This window comes from Salmo trutta, chromosome 29 (assembly GCF_901001165.1).
Source record: "Salmo trutta chromosome 29, fSalTru1.1, whole genome shotgun sequence".
NCBI classification, from domain to species: domain Eukaryota; kingdom Metazoa; phylum Chordata; class Actinopteri; order Salmoniformes; family Salmonidae; genus Salmo; species Salmo trutta.
Genome location: NC_042985.1, coordinates 21,658,959 through 21,682,784, shown reverse-complemented (window position 1 = coordinate 21,682,784; position 23,826 = coordinate 21,658,959). Strand labels below are relative to the sequence as shown.

Here is a 23,826-nt window from a genome sequence, read left to right as displayed (position 1 = left end):
ACATTTGTAAAGTATAGTTTACTCAATGTAAGATTAGGTATTTCTGTAGATTATTGACCAGATTTTATTCTGTAGGCTTTTTCTCGGTTCAACTGTTTTGAACTAATCTGTTTTGTAAATGTTAATAGCCTCTCATGCTGATGGTGGAAACTATAGTGGTGCAAGCCATAGTACATGACCAGTAGATCAATGCCTTAAATGTCTATGTTTACTTTTTGTGATGTTCTTCAAAAACAATAACTTTCTATTGTTCTATTCCTATGATGTTTCACAACTCATATGTTTTAATATCATAGTCTGTGTTATCTAAATATGTTGTCTTGCTTGTTTTGCATGAAAGGCTATTGACCTTATTAACAACATTTTGATAATGTAATTCCTTTAAATAAAATATTTCAGGATTTTAAATGTGTGCACTCTACAATTTACTGTATAACTATGAAATCTCAAATTCACATTTATTTACAGTTGTTCAAAAACATTGTCAAACAACATGTATAGAATAGGATAATACAGGCATGACAATAGTAGCCTATTCATATGAGAAATACTTCAAATATTTGACAAATAACAGTCAATATCATGTTTTTTTTTAAATAAAGTTGATCGTCACGATTTCACACCCAGCCAGTACTGCATGTAAAACTTAGTGTACTTCGAGGATGTCTCATTGGCCTAATGCAAAAACCTGATAGGAATTATACTAAGTGCCCGCCAGATGGCGTCAGTGCCTCAGTCCATTTATATTGTATTAGCATTAGGTAGGTGCCAGTTTATTTCAGAATCCCCATGTGTCTCTCAAAGGTGTCTGGCTCTCACATTTTAATATTTCACAATGACCCAACTTCAGAATGAATTGTGGTGGAACCGCAAGTCTCTCGAAATAGTCAAAAACGTGGATTAATGATTTTATTATTTGCAACATTGTTTCAATGAATATGCATGGGGTAGCCTCCATATTATACCCTTCTATCCTTTGATATTAGAGTTACAGTGGTGTGTGTGTGTGTGTGTGTGTGTGTGTGTGTGTGTGTGTGTGTGTGTGTGTGTGTGTGTGTGAGTGAGTGTGTGTGAGAGAGAGAGAGAGAGAGAGAGAGAGAGAGAGAGAGAGAGAGAGAGAGAGAGAGAGAGAGAGAGAGAGAGAGAGAGAGAGAGAGAGAGAGAGAGAGAGAGCAAGCGAGAGAGAGGTGGGTGAAAGTGTATGGGGGGATGCCTAAATTATTGATGGATTCCTGTTTTCACGAGAGCTCATACGAGCCCTCATCTGGTTTCCATAGCGCCGCCCTCGGGAGGCTAAGACAGTATTTTATGTAGGCTACATGTAGACTTCATGCCTGATATTAAAACAAATATTGGGAAAGGTTGTAAAACTAAAAATGACTTGCGTTTGTATGTCACCATGCATAGCCCTCACACTTTGTAAGGTTATGATTTCCAAATGCAATCAAACCATCCTTTCTTATTTCAGGCTGAACCACTCCCTAAATCAGTCGATTACAGTGTAACAACAATAGCTTTCAGGACAGTAGGCTATATTGAATATCGCTCTGGTCATCACTTATGGGGATGCGGCGTGCACCACGCGCAGATAGTGTGCACGAGGCTGTCGCTGACCTTGGTGCTGAACAGCCAGAGGTTCTCGCGACGTCAGAAAAACTGGCGCTCTCCACATGAGACGCGCAAGCCCAGCTCTGTGGTTTATAGAAGCAACTCCACACACCGCTAGTTCCCGCTTTTACTGATTGTTTTTTTGTTTTAAATGATATGGTTATCACCGTAGACGCTTCTAACGTTTTTCTCTTTCGTTCGCTTTAGGAATTATCTGTACATTTTCATCACGATGGCATTGCATGCACTTGTACGTGAGGCGAACGATTAGTTTATATGGGGAATGGGGAATCAGAGCTCATCTGATTTCTCTCATATGTAGGCGTTTTTACAGCGATCGACGCGTGATAGGCTACAGATCTTGTCTGCTTTTCTTATCAAATAATCATATACATCGCTTGCTCTGACGGTGTGTTCGGTCACATTGTACCGTAACATGAAGCTTAAACAATAGACATTTTTGAGAAAAACATTACATTTGGATATGGAGTCCGTCAAGATGAGAGCCAAAGAGGGAATAAAGGAATTTGGGGCGAAGACCCTGGGGCAGATGTACAAGTAGGTGTTGAAATTCAGTTTTATATGCAGGCTAGTCCATGTTTAAACATAGGGCTGGTTATGATTTCTGTATTTTCAAGTGATAGGTCTACAATATGGTGGTGTAATATTCCGGTGTAATGGTAGACTACTGTACGTTCCTATCCTATGCCGAGAAGTGTGTTACTTTTATCTCAAACAGCTTGCAGTCATGGTCACGCCTCTAATAGACGTAGTGGGAAAATTATGCAATTCTGTATAACCTCGTGAAAGCACAGGAAGGACCTTGATGCATGTGGAAAAAGTCACTAATACATTCACGCATTAAACAGATAGCTATGAAAAGCATTTGCCGTGAACTAGCCTAGTATGTATGCGATTAGATAAAACATCGACATAGTGTTATCTTCGTTTGCAACTGGCTTGTGACCGCGTCCCTGTAATATTTTAAATATTTTACTGAAAACCTCCTGTAGTTGTGGGAGGGTATCTATTTCATTATTTATGATAGGGGTATCGATTTATTACTAGTCTAAACGTCTAACTGATTTGTCTTGCTAAGTGGCAAGGGCTTCATTCAGACATATATTCTGATGCTTGTAGTTGCAGCATACTGTCAATAAATGTATTGTTGAAGCTCTAAATTAATATATTTCGTTTTGGTTAGAATTTTTTTTCGATTCATTGTTGCTTCCTTCGATGGGCCTATTTGGATTCCAAATCCCACTGTAAACTTAGGCTGTATGAAATAACAGTTACATGTTATTACGTTAAAAATATGTATTTTTCGTTGGGCATAACGAAATGATCACCTTAATGTAGTTCATGTAAATTACACATTATGTGCAGTAGTTTTGATATTCCAAATGTATATTCTAAACAGGAGTGCTTAATTAGATATCTTCATTGTTACAGTGCCGTTGTGAATAAGATAGAGTTCTTATCATTTTTTCCTTATGTCGATTTCACATGTATTTTTTTAGGTATAGGCCTAATATTGTAACTGTAGGCTAAGCTTTATTTGGTCTTATTTTTGGCAAACGAATTAATTGTGCATATGGTCATAAATGCATTTGAAACCGCAGCGTGAATGTTTGCCTGGAGAGATGAGCAACTGCCCAATCCGTGAATGCAAATGAGGGTGAAGGTGAGCGGTTGCTGCAATGCGGTGGACGCATCTTCATTCGCTTCCTGCTCCAATGTACGATGCTTTTTTTGGCATTCGATTAAATTGAACCTGGTGCCGTTAACATATATCGCTATTTTCTATTAATAGTTGTTCAATTACCTTACAAAGTAGACTTTTCGTTTAATGAAAAAAACAAAAACATTTTCTGGATCATGTTAGTTATCATGTTCTGAATCATGTTGGTTGTCATTCATCAAATAGCGCCCCCAGTCGTTGGGGCGAATACACTATCCTCATAAAACACCAGAATGAATAGGCATATTTCTGTAATGTAGACCTAGATATCCTAATAAAATGATGTTCCAGTACGCTATCCAAAGAAGATGGTTTTAAAATATAAATCCGTCTTCTTCCTTATTTTCAAAAACTTCTACATTTTAAAGACTATTATTGGACATGACGCAGGCCATATTTTGAAGGCTGCAGGCTATAATATATAGGCATGTAGGTCTATCATTTAACTTAAATTACAGGCCTGAATTTCTCCTACACTAAAATGCCTTTATTTTTCATAACATTCAAATATCAAACGTAGGCTAATCTATTAATTTGAGGCTGATTAACCGAGGAAATTGGATGACTTTTTTTATCTGTCTGTTTGAAGGGTGATGGAGAAGCGACAGGGAACTGGTGAAGTTATCGAACTAACAGAGGATGGCAGGCCCTCTGAGGCCCAGGAGAAGAAAGCACCTCTGTGCGACTGCACGTGTTTTGGGCTGCCCCGCCGATACATCATCGCCATCATGAGCGGTCTAGGCTTCTGTATCTCCTTCGGCATCCGATGCAACCTGGGCGTGGCCATCGTGGGAATGGTCAACAACAGCACTATTCACAAAGATGGGAAGATCATCATCACAGAGGTGTGTGTGGTGCACACTTTACTGACGTCAACATCGTGTCACCGCCCTCCTGCTCCCTAATTTGTCGTCCCTATAAATAGTCCAGATGTTGGAGGTCTCCTAATCTTCTCACACTTGACCTGACCTTCTATTGGAAATAAAAAATAAGCAAAGGCAGATGCAGAACATTTCCCTTCATGTATTGGTTTTCTAGCGAGATTCATTTTGCTCCATTCTTTTTCAGTGCAGCCATAATAGGTATGCCACAACCATAAACTATCGTATCCCATAATAACACAGCATTTAGCCTGTGTATCCTACACATCGGAATTGTGTACCGTATATGATAGTAATGATTATAGCTCACATTTCTGCTACTCACCATATCCTTATTTCCTGTTATGATATGAGACCGTAGGCTTTGGTTATTAAGGTTATTATACGGTATTATACGTTTTGTGAATTATTGTACTGAATTATAATGAAATTATACATGTGAAGAGGATTTATTATGCTGTTTCATCGATTTTTTATGGTTTGTTTTATTGTCTTTGTTTTTATTTCACTGGAAAGAAAGCAAAGTTCAACTGGGACCCAGAGACAGTCGGTATGATCCATGGTTCGTTTTTCTGGGGCTATATAGTGACGCAGATCCCGGGAGGGTACATATGCTCGAGACTGGCAGCTAACCGGTAGGCCTACATTCATTAAAACATTTTTTTTACTAAAGTTCGCATTCCTCACAGTCCCAAATGGGATTTATTCGTTATTATTCAATTGGTTACTAAAATGCATCACTATGAAATTAACGACCCTCAAGAAAAAAATGAAAATAGGTCTGATTTCTTTTAGTCATGAAGAGATGAACCCAATATGTTAGACCCGAGCAACTGTGATGATGACGTGGATGTTGGCTACTGAGGCCTGGATATGTTATCGGTTTTCAACGTGTTATTATCACACCTTTTCCAGTCAGAATAAATTTGGTGATAACAATTTTCTAACAGAATCAACATTGTAATGGTCTGAAAATGTTGCAGACACAATGGCATCCCACAAGGGTTTACTTGGACGTTTCAAAACTTTACGACAATTCGGCCGTTATTGTAAATGAGAGGGAGAATTTGCAGGCCTGTATTGTGACCCAAGGTTTAGCAGACAGTATGCATAGTAACCAGTGTGACACTGACTGCAATGGAGAAGGCCATTAATGGGGAATTCATTTGGGAGGGAGCGACACAGCCGCCGACGCTGGCAGTGCTATTGAGATTTGACGGTGTCGCTCCGGTCCACAGGGCTTTCTGCCACCTGTTAATGAGGTCCCCGGGGGGAGCCGTGTCTAATTTGCTGCATTCTGGGGGCATGGCGACCAGCCCGGTCCTCGTCGCCGAAGGCTTACTCACGCTTATATGCACTGTGCACACTAAACATGGCTTATAAATAAGGTTTAGGACTAGCCTACATGCGCCTGAGCAGCATTAAATATAGGATATTATAATAGGAAATCTAGGTTTAATTACTTTATATTTAGTGGGTCTTTGGACCACTGTTCATCATAGTAGTGCCCATAATAATTTGGTGATCGCAATTTATACCCTGAATATACATGAAGAAAAACTATCAATTTGGTTGAGTATATACAATATTACTATTTGTTGAGCGGGCTATTTAAATATATACGATGTATTGCATTTGTATAATCTAGTTTAATGTATAACATGTTTATTGTCTATATGCATTCTTGATTGACATTGAGATGTAATCGAATCAACCTGTCTCGTGCCAGAGAGTTGCCTCAATCGGATTAGAGTTGCCCCCCGCGTGCGGGTGGGAGGGGCGGGGTCTCCGGGTGTGTACAAGACGTGACAAAAATGTTAAAAATACCATGTTTCGTGTTATTCATTAGCGATTGCCTCCACTGGCTCAGCTGCGCTCAAACCAATGCCGTCTGCTGTCGGCACTCCCTGTCATCACGCTTTCATTTCTTTCTCCAATTTAATTATTGCTATCAAACGTAAATTGAAAAGTTAACGGTGCACTAGCCAATGCTTGACATAAAAAAAATCCAAGTCTTAAATATTTTAATTATGCAAGAAAATTATATATATATATATTGAACGTAAGATTGGCCATTTGATTAGAAAAAGAACAGCAGGCCGAATATAGGCCTTATATAACCATTAGAAAATGGGATAGAGAAATTACATTGAATAGCCTATTTGAATAGCACTAACTCCATTTCGATAGTAAGCCAGTAAATGAGTGTGGAATGTGATATGTTCGATGGGTCCCTGCTGAATTTAGCCCGGATGGCCATAAAAAAATCAGAGATTAATAAATTAAACATCAAGTCAATGAGAGGCCTAGGCCTTTGAAGAATACATTGGCCAATACATAAATACAGCTTAAATACATCACTAGGCCTACTGGATACATTGTTTATCAACATGATTTATAGGCCTACGACATACAATATGTGTAAATGTATATATTTCTGTTTCATTTAGGGTTTTCGGTCTAGCCATTTTCCTTACCTCGACGCTCAATATGTTAATCCCCTCCGCGGCACGGACGCATTATGGACTGGTCATCTTTGTGAGGATATTGCAAGGGCTGGTGGAGGTAAGGACCTTTTAATTAAAAAGTCACATTTCTGTAGAGCTATTTTTTTATATGCACATTTTAATTGAGATTGCATAGGCCTATCCTGTCAATAGCGGAGTTTTTGAAAATAGCCAGTTTTCCTTTGTGGCATTTCAATTATGATTAGGCTACAGTATGTCAGAGGCAATGGAATAGAGGCAGTACAACAGCCAGAATGCACCCTGGGAAATGTGAGACTGTTGTATTGATCTGCAGCTGGGGTTTTGTTGTGGGAGAGTCCTCTTCCCTGCCTGTTCTAAAAATATGTTTTGCGTTTTTCACACAAAAATGAACTGTAGTTGTTCTGGTCTTGTCCCATCTTGATTACTGTCCGGTAATATGGTCAGGTGCAGCAAAGAAAGACCTAGAAAAGCTGCAGCTTGCTCAAAACAGAGCAGCACGCCTTGCCCTTAACTGCACATGTCAGTCTTTCCTGGTTGACGGTTGATGAAAGATTAACTGCTTGTCTTCTAGTTTTTATGAAAAATATTACCCTGATGAAAATTCCAGATTGTCTGCATAATCAAATAACATTCAGCTCAGACACCCATGCATACCCCACAAGACATGCCACCAGGGGTCTCTTCACAGTCCCCAAGTCCAAACAAAATGACGACAAAGCACAGTATTATACAGAGACATGATCGCTTGGAACTCCCTTCCATCTCCAATTACTCAATCAAACAGCAAAATGACCTTAAAACACACACACACACACACACACACACACACACACACACACACACACACACACACACACACACACACACACACACACACACACACAGACACATACACACACACACACACACACACACACACACACACACACACACACACACACACACACACACACACACACAATCACACTCTAACACATACAATCATCACACACATTATTCTGTAGTTGTATTGTTTGTATATCTTTGTATTTTACATTTGTGTAACTGTTCTTGTCTATCAGTGTATCACTGTTTTCCCACTGGGCACAGATGGCAAATTAACATCGATTCCACGTTGGTTCAGCGTAATTTCATTGAAATAATGATGTGGAAACAACGTTGATTCAACCAGTGTGTGCCCAGTGGGTTGTTACTTGACATGTTTTATGTTTTTGTATGGGCCCCAGGAAGAATAGCTGCTGCTTCGGCAAAAGCTAATAGGGAGCCAAATAAACCAATAAACCTGCTGAAACATATCTGCTCTGCTCTCTGGTAGTGACACCACAGTTAGGAAAATGCTGGTCTAGCCAGAATCATATTCCCAAAGACAATGTGCTGATATATCAGCAGCTCATGAATGCACTGTCCAGTAGGCATAGTGAAACAGAGATGTTGGCAGCGGCTGCCTTGTACAGTAAACATGATGCCATGTTGATACTGAAGGGCAGGCTACATTCACAGTCTCATAATAAAACACATCCAGCTAAACCCATCAGATGTGAAACTAAAGATACCTTCATTTAAAACGACTCAAGTAAAACTGAAAGTAGATAAGTAAAAGTAAAAGTTGTCAAAAATATAAATAGTAAAGTAAAGCACAGATACCCCAAAAAATGACTTAAGTAGTACTTTAAAGTATTTTTACTTATGTTCTTTACACCACTGAAACAGATACACCATCCTGGCAGCAGAGACAACCATTGAGAATCATTTTGAACACCATTGATGGAATTTTAGAATAATACTTTATTGTCCATTATCTTGCAGAGAATGGAAATTTATATTTATTCTCACAGGCCTGTCTCATTACTAACTACTTTCAGTGCAATAATTCTATTCAAATAATTGTCTATAGGCTGCGTTGGCTGTGAGTGATAGACATAGGGTTCAAATGAATGTCTTGTGATAATAAATGGTGTAATTCAATAACAACAGCACATCTACGTGTTTGACATTGATGGCTGAGGTGAGACTGGGCCAGTAGCTCTCATCTGGGCACACACTGGTTGAATCAACGTTGTTTCCACGTCATTTCAATGAAATGACGTTGAACCAACGTAGAATAGACATTGAATTGACGTCTGTGCCCAATGGGTCCTTGATTTGAATGAGCCATCATGTGACAAAGGCTAATCTGGTTATGTCTTGTTTTTGTCTCTGTAAGGAAAGGCTTCAGTGTTTTGAGTATATTCAGTAAATAGCGCGACATGAATTAAGTTGGGCGTGGTATACATTCCATGAGCTTACAGGAGGACCTAAAAGTGATTCATATATAGTGATCTTAGATCAGTCCAGTGGATAGCTAGGATAAATCTCCTCCTAGCATGTCCATGCAGATTGCATTTTCAAATAGCACACTCTGTTCCAATTAGCAGCTAATGAACATTTAATGGCAGCAGCATTGTCAGTGTTATGATAGGCTCATCAGTTAGCTCAGAGCACTGCGTCTCTTATTAATGTTAATCAAAAAGGCAATGAAGAGAGTATGTTGGTTTTTGTTTGTGGTCATATTTGATCTACAACCATGGCAGCTCATAACTAGTAGTATCATCTCTTGTGATTGTCAGCTCAGTGCAGGCAAATCTATTATCAGTGTGTCTTATGTTTACAATTTCTCCCATTATTCTGTGACAATCTGTTCGAAACCATTTATTTGAATAACACAGTTTCCTACATTTAGTCTTTAAAATGGTTGTGTGCAATCTCATGTTTTTTATTTTAATTTTTTATATATATTAATCATTTGGGTCAAAATGGGGGAGGTATTTGAAGGACATGTGAAGAAAGATTAGAAGACAACGTTAAGATGACAAATGAATGTTGCATTTTACCAAATGAATCCAATAACAGGTGGTACTGTAACACGTTACACTATGTCTCAGCTAACCCGTTAAGGGCGATAGACTGTAACAAGGCTCAAGATTCAAGGCCTGCCCACTGGGCACACACTGGTTGAATCAACGTTGAATTGACGTCTGTGCCCAGTGGGTGGTTATTTCATGTTCATAAATGTTTCATTTTACCTAATGAAACCCATAGGGGTGGTAATTGTAACAAAATGCCTAGAAGTTTAAGAGATTACATGTTACCCCAGGAAAGGTAGCCTATCGGTTAGAGTTTTGGGCCAGTTACTGATTGGTCGCTGGTTGAAATACCCGAGCTGACAAGGTGTCAATGTGCCCTTGAGTCAGGCACTAATTTGCTCCAGGGACGCCGTACTACTGGATGACCCTGTAAAACTGCACCTATCAGGTATATGTGACAAATGAAACATACAGTACCAGTCAAAAGTTGGGACACACCTACTCATTCATGGCTTTTTCTTTATTTGTACTATTTTCTACATTGCAAAATAATAGTGAAGACATCAAAATGATGAAATAACACATATGGAATAATGTAGTAACAAAAAAATTGTTCAACAAATCAACATTTATTTTAGATTTTAGATTCTTCAAAGTAGCCACCCTTTGCCTTGATGAAAGCTTTGCACACTCGGATATCAATTATTAAGGCCGGTAACTATAGAAACAAGGTAGCTTTATTCACGTCAGGGGAATTTAGTGAAAAGTGTCAGCCTATTTGCCACACACCTCCTTGTTATTGTATTTCCATTGTCGTGTGTTTCACCTGCATTCAGTAGTCTATGAATCACATGATTATGAAGGCATAAATGTATGAAAGCATGTAAACTTATTTACAATGTATGTAGGTCTGTCTTGTGATGTACTTGTGTACATGTATTATGTCATGTTTTATGTTTTGTGTGGACTCCAGGAAGAGTAGCTGCTGCTTTAGCAGTAGCTAATGGGGATCCTAATAAAATGTTAAATACTAAATGTTAACCAGTGTTGCTAGAATCCATTGCTATTGCCATAAGGAGCAGGATGATCAGAATTTTCTGGCCATCTTATTCATTAGAACTGAATAATAATAGCAGCAGTATGATTTACTTTAAACCAGTTACCTACTCTTAGTTGCTCATGGTTCTGTGGTGTGTGTGAACTACCCAGGGAGTGACCTACCCAGCCTGCCATGGGATCTGGAGTAAGTGGGCTCCACCTCTGGAGAGGAGTCGCCTGGCCACCACCTCCTTCTGTGGTAAATATTATTTTCAATGGTGTCTTATCTGTCACACTATGGTAGTGAAGCAAGAGGTACAGTAGTTGTACTTTGTCTATTTAGATTTCCTTTTTCTTCTCTTCCCCCTCTCTACCATTTCCTCTTACAGGTTCCTATGCTGGTGCTGTCATAGCCATGCCTCTAGCAGGGATCCTGGTGCAGTACTCAGGCTGGTCCTCTGTGTTCTATCTCTATGGTAAGATAGAGTTCCATGGCGATGTTATAGCTTCCAAATGTAAAAGCATGAGCTGATGCACACCCATTCTGAAGAAGGCAATGCGTGCCAAAACGTTGGTTAAGTTTACCCACTCAATTGTTGGGAGCATATATAGAGTTTTCAACTTTTATTCTTTTTATATAGCTATCAAATTAGTTTTTAAAATAATTTATTCACATTCTAACCAACAACCTGTTTGAAAATATGTTGCGTATAGTACATCATCTTCAGGACATTTTAAAGCTGGTTGCTGATGTTTTCAGACCTCCAGACCATTGATTTCTTCCCATTGTTTCTGTGGGACTGTTCTCCAATAATTTTCCATCTCTCCCTGGACTAGATGAATTTGGCCTTTCTGTCTGGGGTTTAGTCTATGGGGGATTTCTGAAAGATCAGACTGCCTTTTATGAATTTGATGTTATCGTATAGGCCAATCTAAGCTTTTCACATGTTTACATACAACAATGACACAATTAAAACACATTTACAATAGGGTTTCTGTAGCTTTGCTGCTTGGCTCCCTAATGACTAAAATAGATACATAATCCACCACCCACATTTTATTTATCCTGTGTAACAATCCCAATATCATTGTGCAGGGTGCTTTGGGATCTTCTGGTATATGTTCTGGATCCTTGTGTCGTATGAAAGTCCTGCTGTGCACCCTACCATCACCCAGGAGGAACGAGTCTACATAGAGGAGAGCATCGGGGAGAGTGCCAAGCTCATGGGCCCTGCTGAGGTGAGGGACAGGGCTTGAGGTTGGTTGAATAAAAGTTGTTTGAAGGGTTTCAAACAACTTTCACTCAACTAACCTCATGCCCTGCTTCTCTGTTTCAGTGAAATAATCCAAATCTGTGTGAAAGTTTGACAAAGTTTTTTAGTAGGCCATTACATTTTCTGAGTGATATTAGGCCAGAGTTCTCAAAGTCTTCAAAGTCCACTTCTCCTCAAATCGATTCCTATGATATTAAATTGGGAGATGATGCTATGCCCCACTTTCTATTCAGGCTTGTTTTGATCTCTGCTCCTCTGAGGCCTCATGCATAAACTGCGAGTACGTCCAAAATATACCACAAAATGTGCATGCGCCAAAATAAGTTGACATTTATAAAAATATAACTTGTGACAATGTGCTAACTTATCTGTAAACTTTAGACCATGAGGATGCACATCTCTGCTAGTGGATGGAAAATCTATGTGTTTAATTGTTTTTATCTAACATATAGACATATGACACTTTTCCTGTTTTTTTTATTTTCATAACCGTAGCAGAATAAATTCCTCACCATTTCTAGCCGTGACGGCTTCATATTCTTACAATGCGTATCTCTCATTTAAGTGGACCTTGTAGCCTAGTAAATAGATAGGCTATATATATTTCAAGTTTTGCAATCCCATAAGCAGCACGGTCTATAATATATAGTCGAATTTAACAGGTAAACAGTCAATCTTTTACATTGAAGTAGGCTTATGTTGGCTACTGTAAGTACACAACGTAGTCTCAGGGCAATCTCTGACACTCTGACACTCTATTTAGTATGGTATGTTATGTTAGCCTCCTGTGACCCGGAAAAAAAATGTTTGGGGTCAAAAAATATGGTTATTTATTTTTTATTGTATGTGCAAAAGTGTCCTCTGTATCGGTCATTAGGATGTAAATATTACAAAATTGACATTACAGTCAATGGGTACAGTAGATGAAAAACATAGATGCGGCATGTGGGTGTCCACTACAGAGCACATTTTTTATAAACTCTTATTTAGCTCTTATTTAATGTGAAAAAAATATTACAAGTCCTGACAACTCACTTAACTATCCACATACTAGAAACAATTTGAATATCAAACTTACAAAAATGATCATTAATAATTACACACACTTCTTTTATAATCACCATAAAATGTCCATATTTTGAATGGCAGCCATTTTTTTTAAGAACCAGGAATATAAAGTTGTCAAGGTCACACCCCCACATGTGATATCATTGAAAAGCCCATAATGTCCTCTCAATAAGACTGAATACAGTGGCTTGTATGGCCTTAGAGATACGGACCAAGAACTGATGTCCACTAAAAAGGACAAAAATGAATTGCTGGGTCTCAGGAGTTTAGGCTACAATATGAATGGAATAGCGGTCATGCAATATTCTATGAATTATAGGATGTATAGTATCATACATTTTACCCAGTCGTAAAATAGCATACAAATTGGATGACGTATCTTATTATATATCTTGGATGAAGCATAGTATTGTACGTCTTGATCTGAGACAAGGTTGTTTGTTGCACAATAACAACAAAGGAGAATTATAGAGAGAAAATATGTTGGCGGTTAGGGGAACTAATATCAAAAGGTTAGGAGAACTAAAATGACAAAGTTTATGTGAATTTATGTAGCAGGTTAGGTGGATTGGGTTAAGTTTAGAATAAGGGTTAGGAGAAGGGTTAGCTAAAATACAAGAGTTGTACCTGACGCGACATGAACATGCAATTTTTGGATTGCTAGTCTGTCGCGGATTAAGGCATCAGCATGCTTCCAAGCTCGGCTAGGCTAACCGAACGAGTGTGCTCACATACTACTTTAAAAGTCCTTCAATTGAAAAATGAGAAAAGGCATCAATAGTAATATTTGTCCATTTGGAGATGCCATAGCCAGTATACGCGTCCTCAAAATAATCAGAATTAATCTAAAATAACTCAAGAAATCTGTCATTTATTTTCATAGCTGTGCAATTTTGCATCTGACTAGGATGTTTGGTGTTGAATTGTTTTGCATGAGGACGAGTCGTCTCTCGTTGAACGACAACAGGCACTTTTGCTTCCAACTTTGGCTTGCCTGGAGAAAATGTTTTGTGTGCCTGAATAGCCGAAAAAACCTTGCCAGTCCACAATGAAGAAAAAAGTCACAAAATGTCATCATAATATACAGTTGAAGTTGGAAGTTTACATACACCTTAGCCAAATACATTTAAACCAGTTTTTCACAATTCCTGACATTTAATCCTAGTAAAAAATTCCCTGTTTTAGGTCAGTTAGGATCACCACTTTATTTAAAAAATGTGAAATGTCAGAATAATAGTAGAGAGAATGATTTATTTCAGCATTTATTTCTTTCATCACATTCCCAGTGGGTCAAAAGTTTACATACACTCAATTAGTATTTGGTAGCATTGCTTTTAAATTGTGGAACATGGGTCAAACGTTTCGGGTAGCCTTCCACAAGATTCCCACAATAAGTTGGGTGAATTTTGGCCCATTCCTCCTGACAGAGCTGTTGTAACTGAGTCAGGTTTGTAGACCTCCTTGCTCGCACATGCTTTTTCAGTTCTGCCCACAAATGTTCTATTGGATTGAGGTCAGGACTTTGTGATGGCCACTCCAATACCTTGACTTTGTTGTCCTTAAGCCATTTTGCCACAACTTTGTAAGTATGCTTGGGGTCATTGTCCATTTGGAAGACCCATTTGCGACCAAGCTTTAACTTCCTGACCGATGTCTTGAGATGTTGCTTCAATATATCCACATAATTGTGTTCCTCATGATGCCATCTATTTTGTGAAGTGCACCAGTCCCTACTGAAACAAAGCACACCCGTGCTTTGATGCTGCCACCCCCGTGCTGCCACCCCCGTGTCACCCCCGATGCTGCCACCCCCGTGCTTCACGGTTGGGATGGTGTTCTTCGGCTTGCAAGCGTTCCCATTTTTCCTCCAAACACAACGATGGTCATTATGGCCAAACAGTTCCATTTTTGTTTCATCAGACCAGAGGACATTTCTCTAAAAAGTATGATCTTTGTCCCCATGTGCAGTTGCAAACTGTAGTCTAGCTTTTTTTATGTCGGTTTTGGAGAAGTGGCTTCTTCCTTGCTGAGCGGCCTTTCAGGTTATGTCAATTTAAGACTTGTTTTACTGTGGATATAGAAACTTTTGTACCTGTTTCCTCCAGCATCTTCACAAGGTCCTTTGCTGTTGTTCTGGGATTGATTTGCACTTTTCGCACCAAAATACGTTCATCTCTAGGAGACAGAACGCGTTTCCTTCCTGAGTGGTATGACGGCTGTGTGTTCCCATGGTGTTTATACTTGCATACTATTGTTTGTACAGATGAACGTGGTACCTTCAGGCGTTTGGAAATTGCTCCCAAGGATGAACCATTTTGGAATAGCAGTTGTGCAATATTCTGATTAACCATTTTTTTCTGAGGTCTTGGCTGATTTCTTTTGATTTTCCCATGATGTCAAGCAAAGAGGCACTGCGTTTGAAGGTAGGCCTTGAAATACATCCACAGGTACACCTCCAATTGCCTCAAATGATGTCAATTAGCCTATCAGAAGCTTCTAAAGCCATGACATTGTTTTCTGGATTTTTCCAAGCTGTTTAAAGGCACAGTCAACTTAGTGTATGTAAACTTCTGATCCACTGGAATTGTGATATAGTGAATTATAAGTGAAATAATCTGTCTGTAAACAATTGTTGTGAAAATTACTTGTGTTATGCACAAAGTAGATGTCCTAACCGACTTGCCAAAACACTATAGTTTGTTAACAAGAAATTTGTGGAGTGGTTGAAAAACGAGTTTTAATGTCTCCAACCTCAGTGAATGTAAACTTCTGACTTCAACTGTATGCACAAACTGTTCCGAACTGTTTTGGCCCACCATTCCTCCCCGACCAACCTCCCTACTTTCGCTTATGTCCAAAGTAACTAGACCATTAGTAGGTATGATACAGTACGTCTTGGAGGTGCTCAGAAAAACGTAAAGTATATTCCGTATGGCTCTGAGGCCAGGCTGATGTACTGTAATAGATTTTTTTATTTTTACGGTAGACAATGTTTCAGAATTCACGGGTAGACCATCATAAATAGGATTGGGGAAAATTTGATGCAAAACATTGTTGAATTCAAACTTTCTGCTGACAGGTCAACAACAATTTGCCATGTTTTCTCTTTCAGAAACTGACAGTTCTTTTGCCAGCTACAGCATAATTTACTTCAAAAGATTAAAAGATTCTGCCAACACAGTAAATAGACTGGTAGCTTATGTAAAGTATTTGACAGTATGGGTAGCTACAGTATTACTATGTGATAGGAGTATAACATCATAGCCTATTTAATCTCAGAGCCCATAGGAAGGCAGCACATAGAAACCCAATAATCTAACGATAAACTAAATATTGAACAACAATTCATCTTTTGTGTAGAAGTGTGGGCTGTAGCATTTAGCCTACTTTTAAATTGTTTGAAATATACAATAAATCTTGCAGAATGTGCGGACAGGCACTCTCTATAGGCTGCATGTATGTGTTTCTCTCTTTCTCACCGCTGCTACCCTTTCACCGGTAACTCATGTATTTTCCTCCCTTTTGCTCCATTGTAGAAATTTAAGACCCCTTGGAAAAAGTTCTTCACCTCCATGCCTGTCTATGCAATCATCGTGGCCAACTTCTGCAGAAGCTGGACCTTCTACCTACTGCTTATCAGTCAGCCGGCCTACTTTGAGGAGGTGTTTGGGTTTGAGATAAGCAAGGTGAGACCAGTGGAGCGTTCCCAGGATAGGGCACCAGCCTAGCCAAACAGTGTTGCTGGGGTATGGTACTCGAGGCCTAGGTGAGGGATGTGTGAAAATGTTGTGCTAGGCTCTAACTGACTTGCTCTAACTGACTTTAATACCTTTTAATACCTCTATGTTGATGTTGATTGCAACTGTTCCTGTCCTCAGGTTGGCATGGTGTCTGCCCTGCCCCACTTGGTGATGACAATCATTGTGCCCATCGGAGGGCAGTTGGCTGACTACCTACGCAGCAGGAACATCCTGTCTACCACTACAGTCAGGAAGATTATGAACTGTGGAGGTGAGAGAGCCCCTTCGGCACACCATGCACAATTATATCAAATGTGTTTGATAGAATCCTACTGCTTTTACACTATCTGTATGATAGTGATACAATGACTGTAGCAAAGCAATTCTGTTTGGGACTGTAATTAAATTGCAAATGTGATGGCCCATAGCCCCTGGGTTACTGTAGCATGTGTGTGACTGTCTGTCTCTGCAGGGTTTGGCATGGAGGCTACGCTGCTGCTGGTAGTGGGATTTTCCCACACCAAAGGGGTGGCTATTTCCTTCCTGGTCCTTGCTGTGGGCTTCAGTGGATTTGCCATATCAGGTCAGTGTCTGTTAAACACCTGGTATCAGAGAGTCTGCCAGTATAGATCACAGCTGCCTGTAGGAGACTCCTCCTTTACTATTTGTAGACAGAGAACAAATCTACCAACTACACCGTAGATTCTGTCTAGAATGGCCACTATTTATTGCAGGTTGATGTTTATTGTCACGAATCTTGCCATGGAAGCAGAACTGAGTGATTTCCTATAGATGGGCCAGCTGAAAAATTTTAATTGGCTATATTGTCCAAATTCAAGAAAACAAAACGTAGCTTTTTGGTTTTAATTTAAGGTTAGGCATTAGGGTTAGCAGTGTGGCTAGGGTTAGGTTTAAAATCAGATTTTATGACTTTGTGGCCTTGCCAGCTAGTGATCACTCTGCAGAGCTGCCTCCAGAACAAGATTAATGATGAAAAGCTAACTTCCCTATTTATCGTTCCACAGCCACCGATGTGGTCTAAAAGGGACTTGCAATCAGCAATATTCAGCTACAAAGGGAACAGGGTTGATTTCTCACATTTCTCAAACATCTTTTCCAGCTGATGCTTGTGGCTGCAAGGCAGACCTTGGTTTTACTACTACTCATTTTTCTTGGGCTTTCTCCTGGAGTATTTAATAATTCAGCACAAGTCCCAGAGGAGCTGCCATACAGGCTGGCTGTGTGCAGCTACAGAGGACACTCAGTGTGGGGGAGGAGATTCGCTGGCTAGCTAATCCCTTTGCAACAAGATGGCTGCATGGTGCTTTGTTTTCATCTCAATTTAATTTCCACTACATTTACATTACGTTTGGGATATTTCAGTAGTTTTGATACAGTCACATACGAGTACTCCATTAAGAGAGATGTGTTCTTAATTAAAGAAAAAAAGGTCATTACTAATGATGGTTTTTATTACCTATCAAGAATGAGCGAAAGCTCTAGAGACCGTAAGGGCTAGAGCCTATCAGATCTGCGCTAGCCGACACCCACATAGCGGTTGTTTTGACGGTGTCTGAGGTGGAACTGCGTTAGAGCTGTCAAATCAACAAGCGGCTCCTTGCGTCAGCTTATCGCGGACACTGCCATTGGATGCAAGTACAAAACCAACAAACTTCATAATCCGACTTTATAATTAGAAGTTCATGCAGCCGCGTTACAAGTTCAAACACTCAAATGTGTGATGTTTTATTGTCTGATAGGCTATGAATCCCCCCCATCCAAATGAACATTAAATAATGCATTAGCCTACACGTTCTATCAGCGTTTTGAACTTGTACCGCAGTGGGGATACTAAGGAAGGGAGTGGTTTGTGACACAACAGCAGCCACTCACTTATTTGTCAGTTCATAACGCAGTTACACCTCCAACAGTTGTTATGCAGATGTCGGCCATCCCGGGTTTACACTCGATCTGATTGAAACGAGGTCTAAGTTATAGTGAAATCAGTTAAACCACAAGAACTATAACCACTTGATTTTATTTAATCAAATGCTAATCAATTGTTGTCTTAGAGATCTGTCTTATAGAGAGTAATTTCACACTGAAAACCTTGTATTTCATTCTGAACGTTCTTTCCATCAGGATTCAACGTCAATCACTTAGACATTGCTCCACGCTATGCCAGTATCCTTATGGGCATATCCAACGGTGTGGGCACCCTGTCTGGCATGGTATGCCCATTGATCGTAGGTGCCATGACAAAAAACAAGGTAAGACATTCTGTTACCCTTGGAACGTCCATAAAACATTATGGTTAAACGTAGATTCATTATCGGATAGAACTACAATTCTCTGTGACTTTGTATAAAGCACTTTATATTCCATCTGTCCACATGAAGACTAGAGAAGAGTGGCAGTGGGTGTTCCTCATCGCTGCTCTGGTTCACTACGGGGGAGTCATCTTCTATGGCATCTTTGCCTCTGGAGAGAAGCAGCCGTGGGCCGACCCAGAGCTGACCAGCGATGAGAAGTGTGGCTTCATCGATGAGGATGAGCTGGCAGAGGAGACGGGCGACATCACCCAGAGTTACGGTGCCCTGGGCGGCGGTCCGGCCAAAACGTATGGTGCCACTACGCAGAACGGGGGCTGGGCTGACAGCTGGGATAAGAAAGAGGAGTTTGTGCAGGAAGAGGCAGAGGGAGGGCCGTATGGCTACAGGCAGGACCAGGACTACTCCTAGAGACAGCAGACACAATGACCATCAAACGGTAGACTTATTTTGTAGTGTTTACCAGTTTAGACGAAACAAGTCAAAAACCAAACAAAAAAGATAACAATCCATTGTTGTATATTTGCACAAATTCAAATAATTATTTCAAAATATAAAATTAGTTCAAAAGATGATTTTATTGTGCAAATAAAAAATTACTATAGAGATGTAACACATATCAAATTGGCAGATCTATTTGTAAACGTAATATGCATATAAATTATAGATATATTTATTTGGAGTGCAATTGTGTGTAAGTGTGAACCATTTCCACCTCATCAATCTGAGCTTGTTCATTCTGGAGAAGCCTGTTATGTACGATCAGACAAGATTTAACTGGCTTCCTGGATCATCATGCCTAACTGGTTCTTATTACAACTCCTCATGAGCCAGCCATTGCAGTGTAAAAGAAACATGTCACTGTAAAAAGGGAACTTAACCAGGAATGAGACTGTATGTCTTAGGTTGTACAGTATCTCTTCTGAATGCACTGAAAGTAGTGTTTCCTTTTAATGCACAAAATCATTTTCTTTTCTTATTATTATTGGTTTGTAAAACTGTGTCTTTAACACAAAAAGGCATAAAAATACAATAATGTTTTGAAGAACGACATAACACTTTCGCCAGCTGATGTAAAAGTCTTAAGATGCATGAAAGAAAAAAATGACGAAGCGTTGCTCACGTGTTTACTGTGCCATTTTGAGAGCTTGGGACTATAAGGTTCTATCTGCATTTTTTCCCAAAATGGCGTTAGTGACATAGCCTTGTTCTGTTCAACGTTCTCTACCAATATACCCCAATTCAAGTTGTTAAGTTCAAAAGAATACAAGATAAAAATAGCTGACACCATTCAAACCAATGAGGGTTCGGAACTTTGAAGCCAGTTATCTCAGAATCATCTTCTTGCAGATAGAACCTTATAGTCCCAAGCTCTCGATTTCATGCCTATAACAATGTTACATCTGTTGTTAAAAGTGTACGTTTGGAGGTTACGAACATTCATAACTCAGTTATGTAATTATTATGATCATTATGTCAGTTTTATTGTCTAGTCAATTCAAGTCATTTCAAGGCATTTCAATGAGATTTGTTGTTGTTTAAAGGTAATGTTTGTCTGAGGTGACTAAAGAAATATAACTATGAAGTATAAGAGCACATGGACAATATAAAGAAATGCTGCCCGGCACTATGTAGGGCCTGTGCAATGCAGAGAAAGACCAGCCAGCCGATCCAGAAGTAGCCAATCAGTATATCTACTGTACAGACAGTCCGTCAGCAGGAGATATGTTTTGCTAATGAAAAGGAAACATTTTTAGACTGGGATAGTGACCCAGATAGACAATGTTGTTAAAGAAAACTATACCTTACCAGTCCAGGAGGACAATTAGCCAAGTTGGTGAGTGAGATTCATATTACATCTACTTGTAAAAACATTAGAGCATTACTGAATAAAAAAACATGACAGTATAGCTGTTACTGCCTATGTAATGTATGTCACATTGAACGTTTACCATTCCTAAAAGAGTAGGTAGACAATCAAAAGAGCAGCAAGACATGATTTAGCCAGTGTGTATAGAGTGGGAATGACCAGTGTAGATATACTGGGTTCCAGTCAATGATTTATATATACACTAGATGACTGACAGGGGCGTTGTTTAGAAGCCTCCGCGCCTCTATCTTGGCACTCCCCCACATTGTAAATAAATATTTTGGAAGCTATAAAAATGCATTTATTAATGCCTACATTTGTTTTTGCCGCGTTTATTCTATTACAGAAACTTTAATGCATACTTTTAAATTATATTATGTGAGCTAAACATTCCAAAAAATAAATGTAAAATGTTTTCCTTAAAAGTATAAGTTACTGTCCCCATTACAAAATAAAACTTAAATACATGTAATTTTGGCCTATAAACATTTAATTGAAATACTATAGAATTCCATTCATTCCAATGGAGGACTGCTCCTACTGGGAAGTGCCAATATGGCTGACCGGTGGCTTCAAAGCCACTCTTTGGCCAATAGATAGCATCAGCAATCCAGGGTTTATATACATCATTGGTTTCAGTAGCGTGTCAGGGACCTAAACCTGCTTTTCACTGTCTGTCTGTGGAGACCTAAAGTCAACACTTCACAATGTATTTATGGAAATGTATTTATGCATGGAACAAAGCCGTAGTCTGAATGTTCTTACTTTTTATTTCTTTCACAAAATGTATTTTGTCTCTCAAACTGTTACTAATGTGTCCATTTCTTTGCACAATTAACCAAAGGTAACGTGTCAAGCTGGGTTTGAACAGGAGGGCTATATACTAAGGGAATTGCTGGACATTGCAGTGAAGGCCTCTGTAGGCCTCTCCAGGTGGCGCTAACCATACTCAGTGTACAAAGCAATAAATCCATGGTAACAGTTGTTGTCAACCATTGAAAAATGTAAAACACTAGCATATGTAACTAGAGCGTTACTTTTACGTTTCAAGTCGTGTTTTTTGTGATATCAAATATAGAAAAGAACAAACACAAGTACTTGTAAAAATATAAAACCTATGTAGTTAGAGTCCTCCACACAGCTCTTTGACATGCTGATAATGCAAGGAGTTTGTGAGGGGACTGCTCACCAGAAGAGAATGATACCCTGGGCCATTCCTGTGACATGGATGATGTCCTTCTCCATATCTCTATGGTTCCACTCCTGTTGGTGTCTGCGCATCCGTTGTTGTTCTGTACAGTTTCCAGTGGTCGTTTTGGAGGGTGTGCTGTTGTTCCGTTTTCTCTCTCTAAACCCTGTTGGTTTGATTGATGTGTGTTCTGTCAGTGGCTGGACCCCTATTGCCCCCTCAACCATCTGTCTCTAACTACCTGTACCCCTTCCATTGTTGCAATATTCAATGACGTGAAGATTGTCTGTAAAGGTGATCTAACATTTACAGAAATGGTAGATGTATAACATGAAGTAACGGTACCTTCTTCCTGTTTTGTGCCTCTGAGTGAAGTTACAGTGTGATTCTATGGCTTATTTTGCTGTGTCAATGGAGAGATTTGTTGATGTCAAAATGAAATGCTCTATATATCCATTTTATAAAAAACGAATGAACAAAACATAACTTTTGTCTGTATTTGTGTGAACACATCCATAATCGTACAACTCAATCAGTGAAGTCTGTATAGGCAGATGAAGAAGCCTGGCTTTAAGTCCAATTGCTGTATTTAGGATTCCAAGGGAAAAGTGCCTAATGTGTCTGACTACTAACATTGGTACAATGGTCCTTCAGAGTTACAAGCTTGCTCCAGAGCACCCTCTCTCCCAGAGAATTTGCTTTATGGTATACCTTGCATGATGTCTGAGCACGACCAGAGTCCGTCTTGCACTAAGCTTACAGGACATGGTGACCCCTCTCCACCAAAGGACCCTTCCTCCCTCTCTATTCTCCTTCTTTGACTTGTAGTGAAATCAATGGACCCGTCCCTCGTGCTCAGCCGAACCTATTGACTGTTCTAACCTCTTAATGGAGATGGGAGGGAGGAGCAGCACTTATAGGGCTATTTGGAAGAACTGCTCGATTCAGAGAGACCCTTGGGACTGAAGTCCCCCTCATGGTGGGAGACCCACAACACTCTTTATGAAACAGGCCCAGGAAATATTTCCTCATGTTCGCAACATTCAGCACTAAACTGGTACACCGAGTTTATATATTTTTTACAGATTGTTAAATCGATAGATTGAGTGATTGTTAAATGGTTGCTGTGAAGACCAGCATGATTGCTAAGAGTGGTTGCTTAGAAGGCACAGATGAATTGTTGAGGGCTTCTCCTCTTGCATTCACTGCTAATTGATACCAACAGTCAGTAAAAAGATGACCTTCAATTCAAATAAATATTGGCAGAAACTGAAAGGTTACAGTCTCTGTTAGACTTCCCTGTGTCTCAGCATGTGTCTGTGCATTAACAGAGAATCCTGTCACCCTGTCATGCCAATTGAATTAGCTACCTTCTACTCGCCAACTAATTTACAACTGAAGAGATGACTAATTCCCAATTCAACTTTATTAACTGTGATTAATTTATTACATGTCCCTTCCCCTAAACCTTACAAAGGTAAAACTATGTGTTAGCATTCTGCTATTGTCCTGGCTTTGTTTCCATTAAGTAGATAAACTAATTCCAAATAGAATAGGCCTGGGCCTCCCGAGTGGAGCAGCGGTCTAAGGCCCTGCATCGCAATGCCAGAGGCGTCACTACAGACCTAGGTTCAATCCCGGGCTGTATCACAATCAGCTGTGATCGGGAGTCCCATAGGGCGGCGTTCAATTGGCCCAGCGTTGTCCAGGTTAGGGGAGGGTTTGGCCTGGGTGCTTTACTTGGCTCATTGCGCT

At 39.6% G+C, this 23,826-nt stretch overlaps 1 protein-coding gene across 1 annotated transcript; it reads left to right on the top strand.

Annotated features, from left to right (window-relative positions):
- Positions 1-1,630: 1,630 nt before the first annotated feature.
- LOC115167126 (vesicular glutamate transporter 2.1) lies at positions 1,631-22,554 on the top strand. The gene is made up of 12 exons (XM_029721234.1): positions 1,631-2,166; positions 3,939-4,194; positions 4,747-4,865; positions 6,681-6,795; positions 10,772-10,859; positions 10,990-11,076; positions 11,697-11,839; positions 16,479-16,628; positions 16,821-16,953; positions 17,155-17,265; positions 18,825-18,952; positions 19,082-22,554. Exons 1-12 carry the CDS (start codon positions 2,093-2,095, stop codon positions 19,421-19,423), a joined length of 1,746 nt encoding a protein of 581 aa, XP_029577094.1. The 5' UTR covers positions 1,631-2,092; the 3' UTR covers positions 19,424-22,554.
- The last annotated feature ends 1,272 nt before the right edge of the window (positions 22,555-23,826 follow it).